The sequence below is a fragment of the Manis javanica genome, chromosome 12 (assembly GCF_040802235.1).
Source record: "Manis javanica isolate MJ-LG chromosome 12, MJ_LKY, whole genome shotgun sequence".
Classification (NCBI taxonomy): Eukaryota; Metazoa; Chordata; class Mammalia; order Pholidota; family Manidae; genus Manis; species Manis javanica.
In genome coordinates this window covers 24,265,269-24,287,063 of record NC_133167.1, presented here as the reverse complement: position 1 = coordinate 24,287,063, position 21,795 = coordinate 24,265,269, and the positions used below count along the sequence as shown (strand labels likewise).

The 21,795-nt window shown below is 40.9% G+C and overlaps 1 protein-coding gene and 1 long non-coding RNA gene across 3 annotated transcripts in view; one reads left to right on the top strand and one right to left on the bottom strand.

Annotated features, from left to right (window-relative positions):
* LOC118966985 (uncharacterized) overlaps positions 1-21,795 on the top strand; it is a 92,896-nt gene that overhangs the window by 47,857 nt on the left and 23,244 nt on the right. The gene's annotated exons all lie outside the window — the stretch shown is intronic.
* LANCL1 (LanC like glutathione S-transferase 1) overlaps positions 12,375-21,795 on the bottom strand; it is a 36,609-nt gene continuing 27,188 nt past the window's right edge. For both annotated transcript variants that reach the window (XM_017666698.3, XM_017666697.3), the window contains exons 6-10: positions 21,198-21,344; positions 18,732-18,914; positions 16,658-16,834; positions 16,138-16,210; positions 12,375-15,527 (exon numbers count right to left, since the gene is read on the bottom strand). In XM_017666698.3, coding sequence (XP_017522187.1) covers positions 15,451-15,527; positions 16,138-16,210; positions 16,658-16,834; positions 18,732-18,914; positions 21,198-21,344 — 657 coding nt within the window. In that variant the 3' untranslated portion in view covers positions 12,375-15,450. The remainder of the gene's footprint in view (positions 15,528-16,137; positions 16,211-16,657; positions 16,835-18,731; positions 18,915-21,197; positions 21,345-21,795) is intronic.

Here is a 21,795-nt window from a genome sequence, read left to right as displayed (position 1 = left end):
CACAGAGTTAAGTCCTGATAATGGGCTCTGTAGCCAGCAAGGTGTGGTACACAGTAGCCAACTCTTTCTCTCTCAAGGTGTACTGTACCTCTTCTCCTTTCCAGAACTGTGACCAGAATCCAATAGGTTGGTGAGTTCTTTCAAGAAGCTGCCAGAGACCCCAGCCATAACTGTCTTTTGTCACATGGACATCCAGCTCACAGGGTCTTGATGGGTCTATCACACTCAAGGCCTGCACAGCCTTGATTGCCTGTTTTGAGGCAGAAAAGCAGATGTACATGTCTCATCCCAGTCCCACACAATGCCCTTTTGTATCAAATTATATAAGGGTCTCAGAATTTGTGCCAAGTATGGGATAAACACCCTCCAGTAGCCTAAAGACCCAAAAACTCTTGCAATAGTGCCATAGTTGTAGCATAGAAAAGGCCTGGACTTTACCTATGACTGCTTCTGGTACAACATTAGTCTTACCCAATCAGACAACGCACAAGAATCTGACTGACAAACAAGGTCCCCGAACCTTGGTGCTGTTCACAGCCCATCCTTTCTCCTATACATATTGCAGCAATCTAGGTGTTGTACCCTATCAATCTGCAAGACAATCAGATGTGAACATGATATTATCAATATAATGGTACAGCCACACTGTTGGCAGTTTCTCCCATATCGCAGAGTCCTGAGTCCGAGTCCATGACAGATGGTGGACTGTGGAGGGATCCCTGTAGAAAGACAATGAAAATCCACTGCTGTCTTTCCCATGTATCTGAGTTTCCTGTGCTATGTCAATAGAGAAGAAAGCAATATCAAAGTCCACAACATGATGATATGCCCCTGGTTCATGACTGAGGGTGTCCATAAGGCCTGCAATAGAAGGGATGGCAGTATATAAAGGGCATATGACTTTATTCAGTTCTCTCTAATCCACAGTCATATGCCAGGAGCCATCAGGCTTTTTTACTGGTCACACTTGGGAATTAAAAGGACTCTGTATAGGTTTTATAATACCCACTTTCTCTAGTTTCTGGAAGGTTTTCCCAATTTCTTTATGCCCTCCAGGCAATTTGTATTGCTTGGAATTAGTCACCCACTGAGGCACAGGCAAAGCTATGGGTAGGTGCTTAGCATGTGTCCTCAGAACTGCCTTCACCACCCATATCCTCAGTCTGAACTCGCCTGCAGTGGCCTGCGATCATAGGCTCTGCAGGATATATATCCTCAAAATATATTCAGGGATGGGAGAGAGATACACAGTATACTCCTCTCAGGGTAGATACTCTGTTCCAAATGGGATACAGATTTGTTTCACTCTGATAGCCTTACCCCCTTATCAATATATAACAGCAGGGGTTTTGGGAAACTACTCATAGATCAGTGAGAAATTCAGCTCCCATGACTCCCAGAGCCAGGATGTGTACATTCACTGGGGATTTCAACATGTGGCCTCCACTCCCCTCCCTCAGAGTATCTTGATCTTCCCTTCAGTCAGACTCTGTTGCCCAATCATCTTCCTGTAAGGGTCCAGGTGAGGTCAGCTCATACTCCAGCAGAAAGTCTTACAGACACACAGGCTGGACTTGTGGCTCTTTCTCTGGCCTCTGCTTCTTTGTTCTCAGTGGCTGAAACCACTGCTCTGGCTTCAATCATTGCCACAGCTTCAGTAAGATTTTACTTAACTTCCCATCCAGTTTCTCTTTGCTCCTGCCCCTATTAAATCAACCCACATCTGGGTTCTTGTGACCTTCATGGGGCCCTTTAAGCCCTTCATCTAAGTAGTGATCCACACTCCTTCTGTGCCCATATTGCTTCAGCCTCCCCCAAGTCTACCACAGTAGGGCAACCTCATTTATGGGTTTCCCTAAGTGGGGACAAGAATGACCATCCTTGGGACTAGGGAGCTGTTTTCAACATTATATCCCTCATCCCCACCATAAACAGCTCCTCATCTGAGCCATAATCTACTGGATCATAAATGGCATTTTTCATGCTTAACTCTCACAACACTTGTTGGAACTTGACATATGTCTGCCATCTGGCAGGGGAAGATGGTAAATCACCCTGATTGGGCCATACAGTGCCAAAGGTGGCCATTAGTCATTAAAGAAGGGAATGGATCTTGGGGGTCTGGAGTGCATTCTTCAGTTGCTGCTGCAAAGCAGAATGAGCTTTCAGGGAAGCCAGCTTTCCTATCTCTGATCCATTCAGAATGACACTTTCCATTTCTACCTCCCAAGGCACAGGAGCCAGGCTTATATGGACTCTGAGGGTTCCTGCCAAAACTGGGAGCCCAAATCCACCAGCTCTGCCCGTGTATAGGGGCAGAACATAGAGCCTCCACACCCTGGGGAGGGGTCTGCACCTGTCCCCGAAGAACCATAGTTGCTGCATCTTTATGTTCTTAACTACAACCAGGTGGGATTCCAATAGAGGTGGGGCTGGTGCCTCTGGCATGACCTGTACCTCCTTGTTCTCCCCAGGTTCCTGCACCATTTCTGGGGCTGACAACAGCTCCCATTCTGCAGAGCACTTCCTCTGCTACATCCTTTACATTTTCCACAGTGCCTCACAGAGATGCTCAGTCTTCAACAGCTCTCTTATTTTCTCAATACCTTGCAGCTGGGGCTCTCATGCTACCTCTTCTGGCACTTTTCACAGGAGTATGTCCTTCTCCTTCATGGCCTTTGCCTCTTCCACAGTGTCTTGAAGTGCTGTCTCATTCTGCAAAGAATCTGTTACCTTCTCCATAGCCCCTTGCAGCTTGAGTTCTAGCACTGCCTCTTACGCTTCTTGCAGGAATCATTTTTCTCCTTCATTGCCTTTACTTCTTCCACAGTGCATCATGACAGTGCCATTTCATTTTTTAACAAATCTTTTACTTCTTCCATAGGTCCTCACATGCAGCCTGTTTTCTTGTGCTGTCTCTTGTTGTGCTACCATTACTTTTGTTTTTCCTGTCTCCATAGCACTTTGCAGCAACACCATCTCAATCATCAACAATGTGTTTTCTTCCTTCATGACCTTTACCTCTTCTTGTGTTTCTTACAGGAGCATGTTCTTCTCCTTATGGCCCTTCTTAACACTATGAGGAATAGCTAACCCATGGGTCCCACAGCCATGAGGGCACTCTGTTTCTCCAAGGACCTCCGTATTTTGCAGAGGGCCTCCTCTACTGCCTTAGGTGTCACCTTCACCTTCCCCAGTCCCGGGGAAGTTCCCACTCCTCTAGGAGACAATACATCTTGGACCATATGCCCATTGGGAGATACTCAGGTGTCTTCCCATCCACAGAGGCAGCCCACTGAAGAACCCCTCCCATGAGGGCAGCTTATTCTATTTTTCAGTCTGCAGTAAATCCTGCTAACTATATCTAAATGTAGCTCCAGGCTGGAGGGGGTTCCCAGCTCTGGGCATGTTGACTCTATTCAGTGAGATTGAAAAATGACAATGAAAAATTTGGGGGTAAAGGGTTTATACCAGGCTTTATTCTTGTAGTGGTAGGTGAAGTGCTAGAATCATGTCTGCATCTGGCAAGTCTGCACCTCACAATTAGCCTCAGCCTTTACATACAGGCAAAGTGCTGGGCAGAGCTCTTTATATAGCAAGTCTGTCTTTATCTCTGCCTTGACCCCAGGTGCTGCCACTGCTTCAGGCTGTGCCCTGATCATTGGGCAGAGCTCTTTATATGGCAACACAGGCAATAATGGATTATTGTCAACACATGTGCAAGCATGCGCCTGTGCTGTAGGCCAAGTATTACATCATTGCCCATGCACAATGGGCAAGTAGATTAGGATCAGGTGAGGATCCTGACCATGGAACTTCCATTTTCCCTACAGTGTCCTCTCACAAGTCTGGGGTGGGCCTGTGATCTGGCAACATGGCACAAAGAAACAGATGTGGCAGTTCTGCTGTGATCAAGATGGTTAATTTATCCCTGTGGAGGGCCAGATGTGATGCCACCCTGGAAGTGACATCACCAGATCCGGGTACCAGGGAATAATATCAACAGGAAGTGGTATCACCAGAAGTGAAATCACCAGAAACAGAAGTGATACCATCGGATATAAGATCAGTCCAGAAGTGACATCATTATGAGCCTGTGTATATAAGTGGTACTCAGAAAATAAACTGAGCCACTTGTCCACCATCAGCGGGGAGTGAACCTCCTGATTTCAGCTTTGGTTTCTGTGTCTTTCTTGTATCTTCTCCATGTTTTCTTAAAGCTACTCATCCACTCCACTTGGGTTCAGCTGGTTTGTGGAGCTGGTCTTTGCACATCCCTCCTATGTTCCCAGACTGTTAATCAGCTAACTAAGAAATTGTCCAATCCCCCTTTGCATCCTATATTTGCTGTCAACATATGCCAGCTGCTACAGTGACTGCTTTTAGTGTTAACTGCATCATACACATCTACTTAACTATACAACCAGAGTTCTTAACCAACCCTTGGTGGTTGTTAAATAGATTCAGTGGTCTATGAACATGGATGGAAAACAATTACAAATTAATTTTTGCTGAGTTCTAAATGAAATTAAGCATTTGTTTCAATTATTAATTTAGGCACAGACACAGTATTTGCACTACTTGAGTTATTATTGATAGAAATCACCCATGTTTTTATAACACATGATGGCAGTTATTTCTATTCATCACCACAAAATTATAATAGTTTTTGGTATATTACTAGGCTTTGTTATTATCTGTGCTAGTGAAGCACACACATTCTATATCATATTGAAAATCAGTTTGGTATATCTCAGTAAAGTTGATTTCCTTTGTAATCCTACATATTAAAATGTTACTACATATTTAAAACAAAAATTCTATGTATTTTATTTTATATACTTAAAACATTATTGTGGGACTATCCCGTAGCCCTCAACAGACTGTTAAAGGGGTCCATGACACCAGAAAGTTTAAGTACCCCCATTGTAGAAGGTAAGGCTAGGATTGAATTCTGTTGGCATTTACTTTGCAGCATAAATTTGGTAGGGTAACTTTTTAAAAGCAGCAGAAAAATTCAAGTTCATGCTAGATGCTCAAGTTTCCATTTAAAGAGTTGAGATAATACAATGGTTAATGAGTTATAGCAGAACATTTTCTTCTATTATTGTGTACAAACTGCAAGTGAAACATTCTTTGATTTCTTGGCCTACATGCTCACAGTGCAGTAATAGTTAATTTCTAATATGTCTCATCTCATTATAGATCTATGAAATAGTCTCTTTCAATTTTAAATTGAGTTTCAAGGAAGATTAAATACTTAGGTATTCCAGTTTGTATAAAATTTCTAGATCCATACAAATTAAACTTCCTCTCTCTAAATGACCCTAATCATTCTAATTTAAGTAGATGGAGTCTATTTCCTTTTGACAGAGCTTGTCATGTTGAATCTTATCCATGGAGATGAACAGCATGCCAAATGGGTAATAAGTATTCCAGATGTTGCCTTGCCACTTTCCAGCAAAGTTATTAATAAAAGTCAGTTGCTTCTTGTCTTTTTTTATCCTCTAATATTGCCAAGAATATAAACTTCCTTTCTCCCTGTTAAGATATGGTAATTTAAAAGTTCAGTAAATGGGCTGCTGAAGAGGAAGGTGATTTTTCTAAAAGTATCTATTCATGGGGAATGGTACATCAGGGGCTCTTAGGGTAATTTGAGGCTTGGTAGGACTATGAATGGGGGAGCGTAAAGGATAGGACATGAGGAAGATTGTGACAGACCTCTGAGTTTGAGACTATGTGTGTGTGTGTGTTAGAGGGGAGTAAGGAGCAAAAGAGCCATATCATTTACTTTTGGGTGGGACTAAGCCAATCAAATGGGAACAATTACTCGATTAAAACAGACCTGCCCTAGTTTAAGTGCAGTGGGACTCCTGAAAGCCTCTCAATTCACCTCCTAGCTACAGCTCTGCCTTATTCCTGCAGCAGTCCCTGACAGACCATGTAGATAAAATAAAAGTTTCTGCAGCCAGGATTCTCACCTGGCCCTGGTTGACTAGCTCACTGCCCACTTGTGGGGAGTGCATTGCTGTTGACTCTATATAAAGAGCTCCGCCCAGTACTCTGGGAGTGACACGGTGGCACAGCTGCAAGGCTGCAGGAGATCAGAGCAGAGGCTGGAATGGTGACAGCGCTGAGGACAAGGTTCAGAGGACAGTTGTGCAGGATGACTGTGCAGAGGACCAGAGGACAGCAGTGTAGACAGGGGGCCCCAGAGGCAGAGACTGGCTTGCTGCATGCAGACTTGCTCTGAGTGAAAGGGATTTTAGTGACTGACCTGCCACCTGGAAATGAAATTGGGTATAACCCTTTCACCCCAAGAACATTTTGCTGTCAATTTCTTTGGTCACGTTGACTCCATAGTGAACTTGCCCAGGGCTGAACCCATTGGCAAGACAGACCACCAGGCAAAAGACACCAGGATCGCTGGGTGGAGTTCATGTATCTGCCCTTAAGACACTGAAAGAAGGCGGCCTGGACTGCAAAGAGAAGAACCCTGGAGGCTGGTGGGGGAATTGGGGCCTGGAGAGGGAGGGTCAGAGGCCAAAAGATACAAGGTCTGATTCCAGGATAATCTGCTAGATAAAGATATGCCTTTTAAGACTTACTCAACAGATCTAAATTTTCTTAGGTATAAACAAATTAGATATTTAGAGCTAAGAAAAGCCTAATGACACTAAGGATAATTATAATAATTTTCCAGTGTGATGGCTTTCTCAGTCTCTTTCAAAACACTTTGGGTTTGGTGAATTTTATGTTAACATTCCTTCAAGTAACAAAACCCCACAACAATTGGGACTCCGTTTGACCTTGCCCTCTCCCCTTTGAAATGTAAAGCATGGTGTCTTGCCTGAGGGTTTAGGCCCCAGGCAAGTTCACTATGGATTCAGTGAGACCCAGAAATGACAATAAAACATTCTTGAAGTGAAAGGGTTTATTCTCATGGGGGTAGGTTGAGCAGTAGGATCACATCTGCACTGAGCAATGTGTAGGTACATAATCCACCTCCATCTCTGCATCTGCCCAGAGCACTGGGTGGATCTCTTTATATAGTGACTCAGTAAATAACAGCTCATTGCCTACAGGTGTGGAAGCATTGGTCTAGAAGTAGGCCAATTACAACATCAAGTGGTTTAGGGTCAGGTGAGGATCCTGGCTATGGGAACTTTCATTTTTCCCACACATGGAAAGGCCTTTGTATTTCTCAAAGTGTAAGGCATGCTTTAATATCACCCTGGAGAAAGAAGTCAAATAATTGATGAAGTGCCAGAAAGTTCTGGTCTTCAGAGAACAGTCTTAATTGGCATCATAAACCACATTTGAAAAATCTTATATATAAAGCTATGCATTCCCCTCATCTCATGATTTTGGCTCTAGTTAACAATAACCTGATGTCTAGTTTAAACTGCTTTAATCTTTGAAGTGGAAGAAATTTACCATTAATACCATGTTTGTTTTGAAGTCAATACTTGCAGCATTTCCAATATGCCTGAATGGTTATAAGGAGTTCTTTATGTAGACACTATTTCCTCAAAATTCAACAAAGAAATGCTATTCTCAATGTAAGCATTTTCCTTCCTATTAACTTCCCCTCATCAATTTTTCATTAACAATTGAAATTATTAAACTGAACTCTACTGCCATCTGCTGGGAAAAAAATCTGGTTTTAATTACATTACCAACTCAGTAATGCTCAGGTTTTATTAACTAGATGGTTACTATTAATACCAGTCAAGCAAAGGTGTACTAAATGAAACAGGAAATAGAACTAAGCTAATTTAAGATTGTTAATCACCATGTGATAAATCTAAGGAAAGGTTTCTCAGTCCGTTTCTCTAGCTGGTCAAACCATATTTCAGTGGCTTAACACACTTTTTCTGAGCACTGTCTGTGGGCTACACACTGTATGCACAAAGCTGCATCTAGTACTTGGACATGGTCCCCTATTGCAAAGAGTGGAGGGTCTGATGGGGAAGATATAAATCTAAACAGATTATTTCAGAAAGTATTCTACCCAGAGCATTTCCTCTCTTGGCAGCAAAGTTGACTGTGCTGTACCCATTGTTCTAATACCTTTGTGGGGGAAATAACCCAGAGCAGAACCATTTTGTCCTTTAGGCAATACAGAGTGCCGTGGGCCTAGAATTTTTCATGGGCTTATGTGTGTATAAAATACAAGAACACAGCAAACTGAAAACATTAAGTTTTAAATTAAATGTCTATGGAACATGTTACCCTCATTATTTTAAAATTCAATGGTTCTCCAACTTGACTGTGATGAGAATACCTAGGGCTCTTAAAGCAGATTGCTGGGTCTCATCACCAGAGTTCCTAACTTAAATTCGGCCCTATATTTGCATTTCTAGCAAGTTCCAGATAATGGTAATTAATGTTGCTGATCCACAGACTGTACTTTGAGAAGCAAGCTTGCGCATGTTAATTCACCTTTTCTGGATGGAGCACCCAGATCGTTCAGAAATTTAGCCGAAGGGACAACTTGAATGAGAGGCATTAAGGATGATAAATTTGGCCTTTTCAAGGAAACAGAAAAGACTGTCACAGCCAGACCCACAGAGGGTCTTTAATATATCTCAATGATATGTGAATGCAAACTAATTTTTAACTGGGCAGGTGAAAACTTGTAAAAGATAAAATAAAACATGCCTTCCTTTATTGTAACAAATGGTAGAAAATGCATGGTTATGTGAGTTATTTAAACTTGGATTGATTCCTAATATAGAACACCCAGGAAATATGCTCATGTGAACAGGAGTATATGACCATACTTATTTGTATCAGCCTTTCTATTTAGGAGTTGAGAACGAATGGGTTTTTTCTATTTCTAATGAATTTTCCAAGATTCCTGGGTCAGTGTCCTTCAGCACTGAAGTGCCCCTGGATAAATGACCTCTAAGGCATTATAGACCCATATATCACTTCATGAAATTCTCATTTAGGAGATGGCAAATAGGGCAAATGATACCTCTAGTGTTTATTTACTTCTCAGAGCACGCTAAGAAAACATTTTGGAAAAAGGAATGTGATTGATCTGCCTTTGCATGTAAAATGCCTTTAAAGTTGGCTGGCTAATCATTGCTCCTTATAAATTATAAACAAGGGACAAAGGCGTCTAATTTTCCTCACTGAGGTCTTGATGATTCGAGATGACTCAAATTAATTTAGTATTAGTATCTTCCATACAATTCCCATATTACTGGAAGTTTATAACTCTTCGGATTGAAACAAATTCTAAATCCTTGGCAATTTTCCCTTTAAATTTATAAACACATAGCTGTTTCAAGTCCATTTCATTCACTTGCTATAATCATCACCACAGAAAATGGACCACCTCAATCACACTGCCTTGACATTACATGGAATCATGTCACATCTGAAATCAGGCTCCAGTCATTCCAGCTCTTTCATGTTTTTGTTACCAGTTCTTCTGCTCTTTAATTCACACACATCCATCAATTCTTCTAACTCATCAGCCAACTCCTGACATTACTTCTTTCTTCTCTACTGAGTTGGGATTCCATGTTAGATTAATCATCTAGTCCCATGGTATGTAAAGTCAGCTCTGTGGACAGCAGTGAGGGCATCGTCGTGGAGCTGGTTAGAAACACAGATCTCAGGTACCCCTCAGACATGCATTTTAGAATTATTTTTAACATTGATTCCCAGGTGGTTTGTATCCATCTGGTTGTGAAACTGACCTCAGTGTTTCTTTTTTTAACAAGTTTCCTTGATGCTAACACACTTGAATCTTTACCTGTCTGATATAACAAACACCAGTCCTAGTGAGGTTCGGTATCACTTTGAAATTATTTACCTCCAGATTTTATGGACAGATGTTATCTTACTAATTCTAGCTAGATGCAGTCCTTAGCATATTCTAGCAGCACGATTAATACTGTTTGGATTGAAGTCCTTCAACCTGATTGCCACATAGACCATGAACAATTTACTAAGGTGTCAATGACTCATAGGTTGATGAACTATCTCTTTGAAAATATTTGCATTTTAACAAGGCTCCTAAGGGAAATGGATTTAACATAAATCATTAATAATGTTAATTCTCAGAGTTTTTGAGAAGTTGGCCAAATGAGTGGAAGAAATTGTAGAGGCAAGTGACTTTTTGTCCCCAATTTTCCCTCCTCCTGGCTCATCACCAAGGTGGTCCAAGAGAAAGAACTGGGTGCCCCTGGGTTGGCTGAGTGGCTTTTCAAGTGTCTCCTCCCTGCAGGATTATAAACTCCAATATCTTCAACAAGAATCAGAAACCACAGGTCATGCAAGAGATCTGGGCATTCTTGAAATTTGTGGAATAGGAAAGGAACAGGTGGGAGGTTAACAGAAGTATCTGAATACATTTCCCATAATGGCTTGTCTCATCGCCTGCCCTCTTCACCAGATGCTGAATCATAGGAGTAGGGATGCCTGTTGCTCCCACAGAACCCCTGCCAGACACCTAGCTTACAAGTATACAGGTGTCTAATGAATCTGGGGAATAGAATGGTTTTAAAGCATTGCTCCTGGCATGATTAAATAAAATGCCATATCTGCAGCATATAAACAGAGCCAGCAGTTTTGAATTACACCAGCAAGGGGGGGTGCAGGTTAATTCCTGAATGCTGAATCCTAAGAGATCAGTATTAACCATCAACTTTCACAATGAGTCACATCAGTATTTTTTGGGTTACAAATGCCTTTCTTAATATCCCAGTTCCATCAGACAGGATTAAATTAGGCAACTGTGACACTACTCTATAAACTGATTTATCAAGAGTCCTGCCTTTCCCTGTACTATGACTAAATGTCACACACAAGTTTTTTCTAGCACTTACCTGTAGAGTGATAGAACATTAGCTGCAGATTTAATGTCACAAAGGTTGTAATTTGCATATGGATGAAAAGTCTACATAACGCAGAAATGTGAAATTAAACTGGTTGGCTGTGAGCAGCAGTCCTGTGCAATCCATTTCTCTCTCCTTGTTATTTTACCTCTTGGTTTATTGTTTGCTGCTTTCTCCCATTATTCACAAAATTGTCAAATCAATCCCTGAGGGTGCACTAGCACAGGACTTCAGAAAAACACAGTTTCAGTAGTTTACATGATGGGACCAGGGAAGCCAGTATGTTCTCCACAGTAAAAAGCCAACGTTTTCTCACTTTGTTGATTGACCCTCAGCTTTGGAAGGAAGAGGGTGTGTTTGGTTTGGAAACAGAAAAAGAGCAAATTATCAGGGGACTTGCAGGTTTTTCTCAGTTTAAATGATGCTTATAAGAGCAGACAATATATGGAACTTTTACTGACACTGAATATACAGTGTGAACTATTTGGAAAGAAGAAATGACACAGAAATCATTCTATTTAGAGAGTATGAGGAGAAGGAGGCAGGCAAAGGCCTTTTCTGATGCCAACTTAGAAAAAAGAATTCAAACGACTAGGAGTAAGTCAGGAGGTAGATTACTTCAAGTTTTGTTTGTTCAGGAGATTACAGCTGTGGTGCAATTTAATGCGCTTGTCATGATTCTTCTGCTAGGAAGCAGCCAGGCCAGGGAGCAGCAAGCCAGAGGCCAGTGCTAGCGGGCCTTCCCAGCTGAAATGTCATCTTGCGGAGTTAGCAAGAATGCTCCAGGAATCACTCTGGAGCCTCAGGGGGCTCTGTGCTCCCTATGCCTGACCGCCTGCCTCCGAAGGTGTGGTACTACCTATACTTTCATTCAAGGGAGCCAAATAAAAATAACTGCACTTATCCTTAGTATTATGAGTCACTCAAACAATACACTAGAGCTATAAAGGGCATTTTAATCATATGTACCATGTACCAGAGGACAAACTCTAATTCAGGGATGAAAACAAGTGTTTTTTAATTTGGCAAAGCTCTGTTGTGCTAAGTGACACGACACAGCAGTGTCACGAAAATAAGTGGCACAAAGTCATGCCAGATGATTCAGGACAACTTTTTCCAACCTCTGCATATAGATTTTATAATTATGCCTCATTTAATCTCCTCCTCTATTCAATGTTCCTTTCAGAATTGGTCAGCAGGGAAATCAATTTCTAGAATTAGGCCTTTAGTTATTAGCCACAGGGTGGATTCTCATATACACGAGAGAGTTAGTACACTGCTCTGCTTGGAGCCTCGTAGATTCCTCCTAACTCTATAATGATCAAATTTAAAAATACTTGCCTCTAATAATCTCTGCTTTCAGAAAGTACTACAAATTTTGTTTGATTTGGCAATGAAGAAAAATGTAAGGAACAAACCCTAGGGGAATGAGTGTATAGAGAAAAACCACCATTTACCACTGAAGAAGAATATTTCTTAAGTTTAAACCAAAGCAAACAAATAGCCCATGACAGTATATAGTGCTAATAAAATTTTATTGAGGATTAGTAAGTCAAATCTTTTACAGAACACAGAAATACATAATACCCAGCCCTTCCCAATAAATGGCAATATAACATCGGGGTGGGTTTCCCGAATATTCCCAACACTATTTCATACCTGTATGAGAGAAACAGTTCTACAGCTTAGCAATACCGACAGGGGGCGCTCTGACCTACTCAGGGGACGCAGAGGTAGAATCAGCGTGAGCAATAACGGACTACAGATGAGTTCTAGTAGCCAAAGGAGATGAATAATGTTCGCTCTTCACATTTTGTATTTTAAAATCAGCTAGAAAAGGCAGGGCATCCTATGATCAGACACAAATTAACCTGAGGACACAGGAGCAGACTATGTCTCTCAATTCAGTCACGTTGGGAAGCGGTAATAAGGACAGAAAATGGCCTGGGATCCCTTTTACCTAAAACTCTACCTACCATGAAGGCTTTTGATGCCAAATGACTGAAACTGGCATCAAAGATGAAAAGGGAGCCAAATGACTCTAAGGATTATTGATTGACAACTTGGATGAGCCCAAAGCCCGTGGGGAAGATGGAAATGGTTGTGATAACGTTAACACTTGTTACGTGATGAACCGTTAACTACCGCAGTTCCTCATCGCTGCAGGAACAGAAGCACATGACACGGTAACTGCACACTGCTTGACAAGAGTTTATGGTTTTACTACCTTGTCTTTGCATGGAAGTAAGAGGTGCTATTGGGTTTTCTGGGAAGTAAGCAACTACTGGGAAGGTTTTTTAGCGAAAAGAAAAATTTCTGAGAGAAAAATGATATAACAGAAATAGAACTGAAATGATACCTCTTTGTAAAACTAAGAAATCTAATATGAAACTTTCAGTTCATGCATGACTCATGGTGTCAGGGTACTGGTCTTAGTTTTTCTAGCGTTTAAGTTTAGAATCCCAACAAACTTACTTGCCTCTTGAGCATAAATAAGACAAATAATGGCATAAATATACAGTCCTGCCAGTTCAATAAGTCCTAAAAAGCTGAAGAAGAATGAAATGTGCATCATGCTCAGATTGATGAACTTGTTAATGGATGACAGCAGCTAAACTGCAGCCCAAATATTAAGAATCTTATTCAAATGCTCTGCTCCCTTCCCTGAAGTCTTCCTGGGGTTGAATTACTCAAGATGTTTGGAGAAGCCCTGTGATCAAATCTCCTCTGGCTAAAAGAAAGTGTGTTTTGCGTTTTCCCTTGGTTAGTAATTATAGTGGCTAAAAGTACAGGCGCAGTAGAGTAAGACATTTAACTAAGCCAAATGGGTTTTATTTTTTCAAGTTGGATACCCTGCCCAAGGCAAATTGGCTCTTCTGTGAATGCCAACACCGTTGATCTGGAACATTCACGAGAAAGGCACAGACTGCACACAGCTTACCAGCAGTACTTCCAAAATCCGAGAGGCGCAAGGTTGTCCTCGACTAGCACAAGTCACAGAAGAATAAGCTAATCTTAAAAGTTGAGCAGTGGGCAGCTTTTTATATCCTACTGTCAGGAGCCTTTAGAAGGGTCAATTTCCAATAATATTAGCTATTTTGGTGTTAGGTGGAAAATAATAGGAGACTTCTACCCACGGGAGCCAACATGTACTCAGTGGGGATTTGGTTCAAAGTTCCATTAAAAATAGCCCGATTTTGTGACTGAGAGAGCCACAAAATAGGCAGATTTAAAATTCTCGGACACTGGTTTTTAAAGCTGCAAGTTTTTCTAAAATCAGTCAAAACATATACAAGATGAAACAAGCCTGTGAAAGGCAGCGAGCGAAGGAGGAGTGGGAGCTGATGAGTCAAAACACTTGTACAGAAGTTGAAGCACCAGAAATTCTTCACCTACCATAAATACATCATGAACTGAGGGCTCAGAAAGGGATGAATGGTAAGCCTTGGCTATGCAAAGAGACAGGATCCATCTGTCCTAGGCACAATCACTGGATGATATTTCCTAAATAAACAGCACTTCTATCAAAAGTTCAGCGTTTTTGTCCAAGTTATTGACTACATTGTATAGCACCCCAGCCCCTTTTTATACAGCATGTACTATTTAGTTGAAAGACCAATATCCACATTGGTTGACAGAAAGGAGAGCATCTTATGGCTTGTACCAAACAGTCAGTGCTAAAGCAAAGTCACTGCCAAGTCTAAGTAAGTAAAACACAAGTCAAAGTTTGGGAACTCAGATGGACAGGGGAGGACTCAAATCTTACACCACAATAAAATTAACACACAGATAATATGTTTCCTGATCTTACATTAATTTAAGAAAAAAATTAAAGCAAACAGTCCCAAATACACCAGCTTATTTTAGAGAAAACAAACTCTTTTTGTTAGCTTATTCTGAACTAACCTTCCAATCAGAATTTTAACGACCATCATTTCATTTAGAAGGTTTTTCATAAAAATACTGGCATATAGAGCCTGGACACTTTATTACCAAAAAGAGGCAAACTTGAAAGTATGTTTACCTCTAGTTGAAATAAGCACTGTGAATTTGAAAAAGGGTAGTGCGGTCCCGAGCCCAAGGTGCAACTCTTGCTACTTTTTGTCCTGGAAGCATATATTTTTGTCCCCTCATCATCAACTACCTCAACAAATGCAAAGTCATAAAACTGTCCTATTGAGGGAAAAATACTAAAGAGGTAGAGGGCCATATCCAACAACAATAATGTATTCTTCTTTCTGCATATTTAGTTTCTTTTAAACATTTTTAGAGCAGTAACAGTTTTATTCATTAGCCTAAATAAGAGTAAGATTTCCTCCAAGTTCTGAAATATATATACACATATACCCTCAAAATACTGTACAAATCATCCACCCTTCCTTTAGGAAGAAACTGAAGTTAAAGTTAAAAGATATCCTTGGATATTTAAAACAAAACTAAGGAACTGAACAAAAGACAACTTCCAAAAAAAAAAGCAACTAATTCAAGTACACAGTTTGACTCTGCATTTCCTTGAAAAGCAATGAAAATACTTAGTCCAGGAATGATGTACAGCAACAGCCATGCAGCAGGTTGCAGGAGGCACACTTTCCTTTTATAATTCAAATGCAGGGAACCTGGCTTTTGTGGGCACCAGGAGGTCAGCCAGGAAATATATTGTTCCAGCCATTCCTGAAGGAGAAGAGGCAGAAGTTATTACACCAAGTGACTTGTTTTACAGAATGGCTTTATTTTGTAGCATCAACATTACAGTATTAATGGCATGATTTAAATGAAGTGGGCATCTGTCTATATTCACAAATGCTGCAGTTCAAGAGGAGATCACTAGTGAGGTGCTCAACCTCTCCATCCAGGTGGAAGACAGGAGGGAGAATGGAGCCAGACAAGTCCCAGGGGAGCCTGACATTCACCAAACGTGAGCTCCTACATATGGCACCATGGGCGCCCCACCCGTCTGAACCTCAGGATCCTCACCTGCAACATGGGGATAATACTGCCTAGATGTTTTTGCTGAGATGATTTATGAAGCCATCTGCAAAATGCCCAGAATGTGCCTGGCTCCATAAACGGTAGTCACCATTATGACACCAGTCGTAGGACTGCGGTAGTCCTTGTGCTGATTGATTTTTCATACTGAGCAGTCATATTATGAAATAGAGGTAGTTTAAGAAGGGCCTATACAGTTAATTTGTTGATAAAGCTCAAATTCAAATACATTAATTACCAACCAGAGAAGTAGATGCTGATATCATAAGCTAAATAAATAATGTGTGAAAAATACCTTCAAAGAGTGAGAAAGGAGTGTCTGGTGTCCTGCACCCATGTTCGCCATAATCTAAGCACCACTCAGCAAACTGCAAATGAAAACGAGTTACATTACTATAGTGATTCTTCCAGAGCCCCCCAAAAGCTGATAAGAGACTGTCCATAACGATTACTCTGAAGAATAAGAAAACTATCTTTAAGGCAGAGAAAAGTGGTTAATGTAGAGGAACCTATGGTCTGGAAACGAGTCCAAAGCACAGGAGGAGTTTAATGAGCTGTCTGAGCCGCTCATCTCCAAGGTTATCACAGAAGAGAGGAAGGCGCAAAACCACCCTACAGCTTTCTTTTCCCTGCCCATAAATGCTGCTGAATCGAATTACATCCTTTTAAAGGAAAGCTAATTCAGCTGAATGGCTTTTGAAGGTTTTTCTCAAATGACTATGTTTGTTCTATAGACTCATGGTTTAAAATACAGATGAATTAAATCAGATTAACTGGAGCCCTTTCCACAGCCTTCCGGTGGCTCAGACTCCTACCTTACAGGCCCTGTACAGGTACTTCATATCCTGCGTGAGGTTGTACAGCACCAAGAAGGCGTAGGCATTCCCCGCCGAGCCATGGCACAGCCCGTACCCCTTCTTCAGCAACCCATACTGCCAGATCAGATCAGCAGATTGATAGGCATCCCTGAGATACCGCTCCTCTCTGAACACCTGCAGAGTCAAGGGTACAGTTTTATTATGAGGGATGTAAAAGACATTCGTTGACATTCCTTCCTCAGGAAAGGAGGGGAGATGGCGAAGGAAGGAGAGAGGGAGGTAGGTGGCTTGGTAAGAATGGGCAAGGATTTAGGGCCAGAGAGATGTGTCTTATCAGGGGCAATAAACAATACAAAACAATACAAAAACTTGTCTGAATGTTCTAAGTTTTATACATGTGTGTTTGTATTTTACTTGAAAATTGCTGTTACCATTAGTCACTTTGTAAAGAACACATATTAACTTCTTCGGTGGTAAAGATGCCCTTCGCTATTGGGAAGTTTCTTTACATGCTGGAGTAGAAATTGTTTATAAAATTGATTACAAAAACTGATTTGGTTATAAAACACTAAACTTTGTCAGAAAGATAGATATATACCTTTACATCTTTTGTGGCATCCTATAAAGGACTTCATCAAAGACTTGAGAAATACTCTGAGTAGACATTTTTGATATCTCATAGCAAACTAAGAGGTCTTAAAAGTAGAATAAGGCCATTTTAAAAGTTTTTCCATGATATCCAACATTCTGAAAGTAGAATGTGATATACCAAAAGCTTATTTAGATGATGATATGCAAGTGTCTGTGAATTTATAAATCTATGTGCTGTGGCCACAGGCAGGAGGCGGTGGAGGCAGGGAGTTAGGCTGTAGTGACGGTAGGGCTTTCACAGATACTGATCGCACACTAAGTTCTTTAGGGCATATATAGATTTCACTTTACCCATATTTAGATGATGATATGTGAGTGTCTGTGGATTTATAAATCTATGGATTTACAATTTGTAGATTTGGCACCAATGGACATAGCGATCTTGGTTCACTCCTTTTTTTTCTTAATCAAATAAAAGCCTTTTTTTATTTGATTGTGGTTCTGCTATAGCAAACATTTTAGAAGTGATATTTGCACTTTAAAAAAAACTATGGTAAATTATACAGAATATGAATTACCATTTTAATCATTTAAAATGTACAATTCAGTGGCATTAATTACATTCACAATGTTGTATAAACATCATTATTTCCAACACTTTTTCATTATCCCAAACAGAAGCTCTAACTCACTGCCCAATAATCCCCCATTCCTTGCCATCCTCAGCCCTAGGCCCTGGTAACTTCTGGTGTATTTTCTTTCTGTGTGAATTTGCCTGTTCTAGAAACCTCATATTAACCATCATATCATAAAAGTGCAATCATACAGTATTTGTCCTTTGTAGGTTCTATTTCACTGACCATAATGTTTTTAAGGTTCATGCATGTTGCAGGAGAGATCAGGAGTTCATTCTTTGTATGGCCGAGTAATAGACCATTGTGTGTATGTACCACATTTTGCCTACCCATCATTCCTCTGTTGATGGACATTTAGATTGTTTCCACCTTTTGGCTACTGGGAATAATGCTGCTATGGAACACCGGTGTACAAGTATTTGTTCGAATTCTTGTTTTTCTCTCTTTTGGGTATATACCTATGAGTGGAACCGCTGTTACTGTATGTTAATTCTATGTTTAATTTTCTGAGAACTGCCAAGCTGCTTTCTATGGCAGCTGTACCATTTTACATTCCCACCAGCAATACATGAGAAGGTTCTTTCTAACTTTAATTGAACACCTGAGATACTTACCTTGGCTCTGCCACTGACGCTGCTATCTTGGCTACCCCACCTGTCACTGCAGCAGTCTCCGGCCCTGTGAAATAATGTGTGCTCTGGTATAGATGGGTGCCATGAGAACGACCTGTAGTCCATTTAGCAAAGTGACCTTCAGTCCAACAAGTGATTCATCTATTGTTCCTTTATGGGTAATAGAATTTTATGTTTTCCAATTTGTTTCTAAAATAGGAAAATTCACAGTACCTTATAGGCCTGGATAAGCATGTAGATTACGCCAGGTGAACCATGGCACCAGTGGACTAGCAGATCTCGATTATCATCTATACAAGGAGGGTAATTTCCAGATGGGAACTTCAGCTGGCAGACATAGTCTACACTGGGCTTCACCAAACTATGTAACTTTGCATGGCTCACTTGAAGGCTGGGCTAAAAATGAGATAAAGAACCATTAGTTCTGTTGAAGCAAACAGACCTTTCGAAGACTCAGGGATGAATTTTAAACCAGGAAGAAAACATAACCAAAAGAAATTGGAAGTCATTAGAAGATTTTGAATTCCATCCAATTTTTTCACCTACTGGAACAAACTAAAATTAGGCTTGTTCTTGGGACCATCTATAGGAATTACTTTTCAATATTTATTCTTATCTACATAAATATGAACAATTTTCCTAAGTCAAAACTCTAGAATGTGACTATAAGAGAAGTTTCCTGAGGTTTCTAATACCTTAAGCATACTTTAAAGGCTTTCACAAACAGATTCATTAGACAAACTAAGTGAAACTTTCATTACATTTAGAAAACTGGGAGATGATACTTCCAAAAGAGGAGGACTCCAACAAGCTAGGAGAGCTGGAATCTAGATCCCAATTCGCATTGTCAGTCTAGATCTAGTCTTTCTGCAGAGGATTTGGGACTGACACTTATATAGGATTATTTTGATACAATATACAAATTTGTAGGACATGTTAACAAGGGGCATATGGGCCCTCATTTTGGATATAGTTTTTAGTTTCTCCTTTTGGTCTTTGGTCTCACTCCTAACTGAATGCACTGCTCACTTTTTCAGACAACAAATTCAAAGTGTTGTCTTTGCCAGGCAGGGAGTGGAGTGTGGGGATGAAGGGTAGGCACAGGCAGGAGGCGGTGGAGGCAGGGAGCTAGGCCATGGTGACGGTAGGGCTTTCACAGATACTGACTGTGCACTAAGTTCTTTAGGGCATATATAGATTTCACTTTATCCAATGAATACTGTTCAAGCTCAGTTTAAATGCTAGAGTAGAATGAGTAGATTCTCCTCAACCTTATGTAACTATCCAAAATGGTCTAAAACCACTGTTTTGTTTTATGTTGATCCACAAGCACGTACTGGAATGGACCTTTAGGATTAAAATAAACCATGTCAAACAGGTAATAATCTGCCATTAGAAAGTGTGGTATGTAGGTTTCCAGATTTCTTACTGTAGCCAAGGTAAGGCGGCTGAGCCTAAGTTGCCTCCTGAGGATTTGTCTCTGTGCAATGCCAGGAGGCCACCCATTCACTGACACCTGGGACACTACCCTCACAGCTTCAGAAGACATGAATTCTTCTTTCTTGAAAACCTTTGAGAATCTGTATTTACTTCTGGAAATAGAGAGCCAATAGGTGACTGTGCCAGAAAAATAAAGGCGTCTGAGTCTAAATTGTCCAAACCCCTAATTATAAAACTTGTAATTGAGAAGTGCAGAATAAATAGCAGTTGGTCTCATGTTGCCACTAACAGTCCAGATTTTGCATCAAAAGCAGTGACAACCTTGAGTTTTTCAGCTCCACTGTCACTGTTTGGTTATAGCGAGAGGGCAGGTCTGCCATTGATTTTGCATTATTATAGCAGCCACTCAACCAGCTAGTAGTATGTATATCCAGGCACTCATGTTGCCCATAATAACGAAACACTTTTCTTTATGCCACACTGTACTTTAGGAAGGTGAGGGGAGCACTTTTGCGGCCATTAAAAATCAATTTTCTTTTGCTGTGACTTCTTATTCTTGTTTAAAGTGCCAATTTCTCCTTAGAGAGAGAGAGAGCTAGAGAAGCCCCTGGAAATGATGCTCTCACGAGAAGTCCCCTTCTGACCTCCACTCCAGGTTAGGCTTGCTGCAGTAAATTCTCTGTGTCTGTACTCTATTTGACTTCGGCTGATGTCCCTCAGTAGTATTAGATCTGAAGAACTGTTGGGCATAGCGTACTCAGCTATTTTTCAGGTGAGTCACACAAAATCCATTGAAAAGGCTTCTTGGCTTTCCTAAGTGAGCCTAAGGCAACATATGCTCATTTGTTTTCTATTGATTTTGTTCTTACTCCTGGAATGTTTCAATGGTCATGACTTACAATGCAGAATAGTATTAATTTAAAAAGTTTGCTGAAAGGGAAAAGAAGAGCTGGCACTTCATATGGAGGCACAGTTCAAAACGCTTTAGTCCACCCAGCGGCAACAGGGAGGCAAGTACGGTCACCTACAGATCAAATGCCACCTCAAAGCACAGTGCCTTTTCTGTTTCTACACTTTAAATTGCTCCTTGGCAAACACAGGCCTTGTTGATTTAGCCTAGGTAATTTTAAGAGGGATACAGCGGTGACAGAATGAAACATCAAGCTGGAGTACCTGTCTTCTCACCCCAGAAATACAGTCAGGAAGCTCATTTTAAGTCTCACCATCCTCACCAATTACCTGCATCAGGTAGTAATAAATTCCTGCTAGGCCGTGAGCAGCTCCCACATAATATTCTTGGTACCATTCATACATCAGTGGACTCTTTGCTGTGAAGTTTCTCTTTCTAGCTAGGTGTTCTCCAGAGGTTAATACTGTTTCACAAATCTGCAGGGAGAAAAATATTGAAATAATGAGAATTAGGATAAAAATCTTCCCAGTGGAGGTAAGGAACTTTCGCTAAGAGGAACCAGGGAACTTGGTGAATTAGATACCATTTTCAGGCTGTGGATGGACACAGTTTAATTTTGTGCTCAGTGAGGCTGGGGTGACTGTATTTTGTCTAAAAGAGGTAAGGCATGAAAGATCCTGAACTCTTTACCGGAAGGTCAAGAATGCACTTGTCAAAGGAAAGCATAAATTCCTTCTGCACAAAAGGAGTCCCCTGCATGCGGGAGTGAACCTGGGTCACGTTCTTCTGCAGGGGCCTCTAAACCCTCAATGCAGCAGGTGGGCCTTCCTATTCTGAGTCACCCTCCACAGTGTCTCCAACAGCACTCAGTGTGAAGCTGTTGGTTCTCTGATCATGCCTGACCTTTTGAGGTCACGATACACTGTC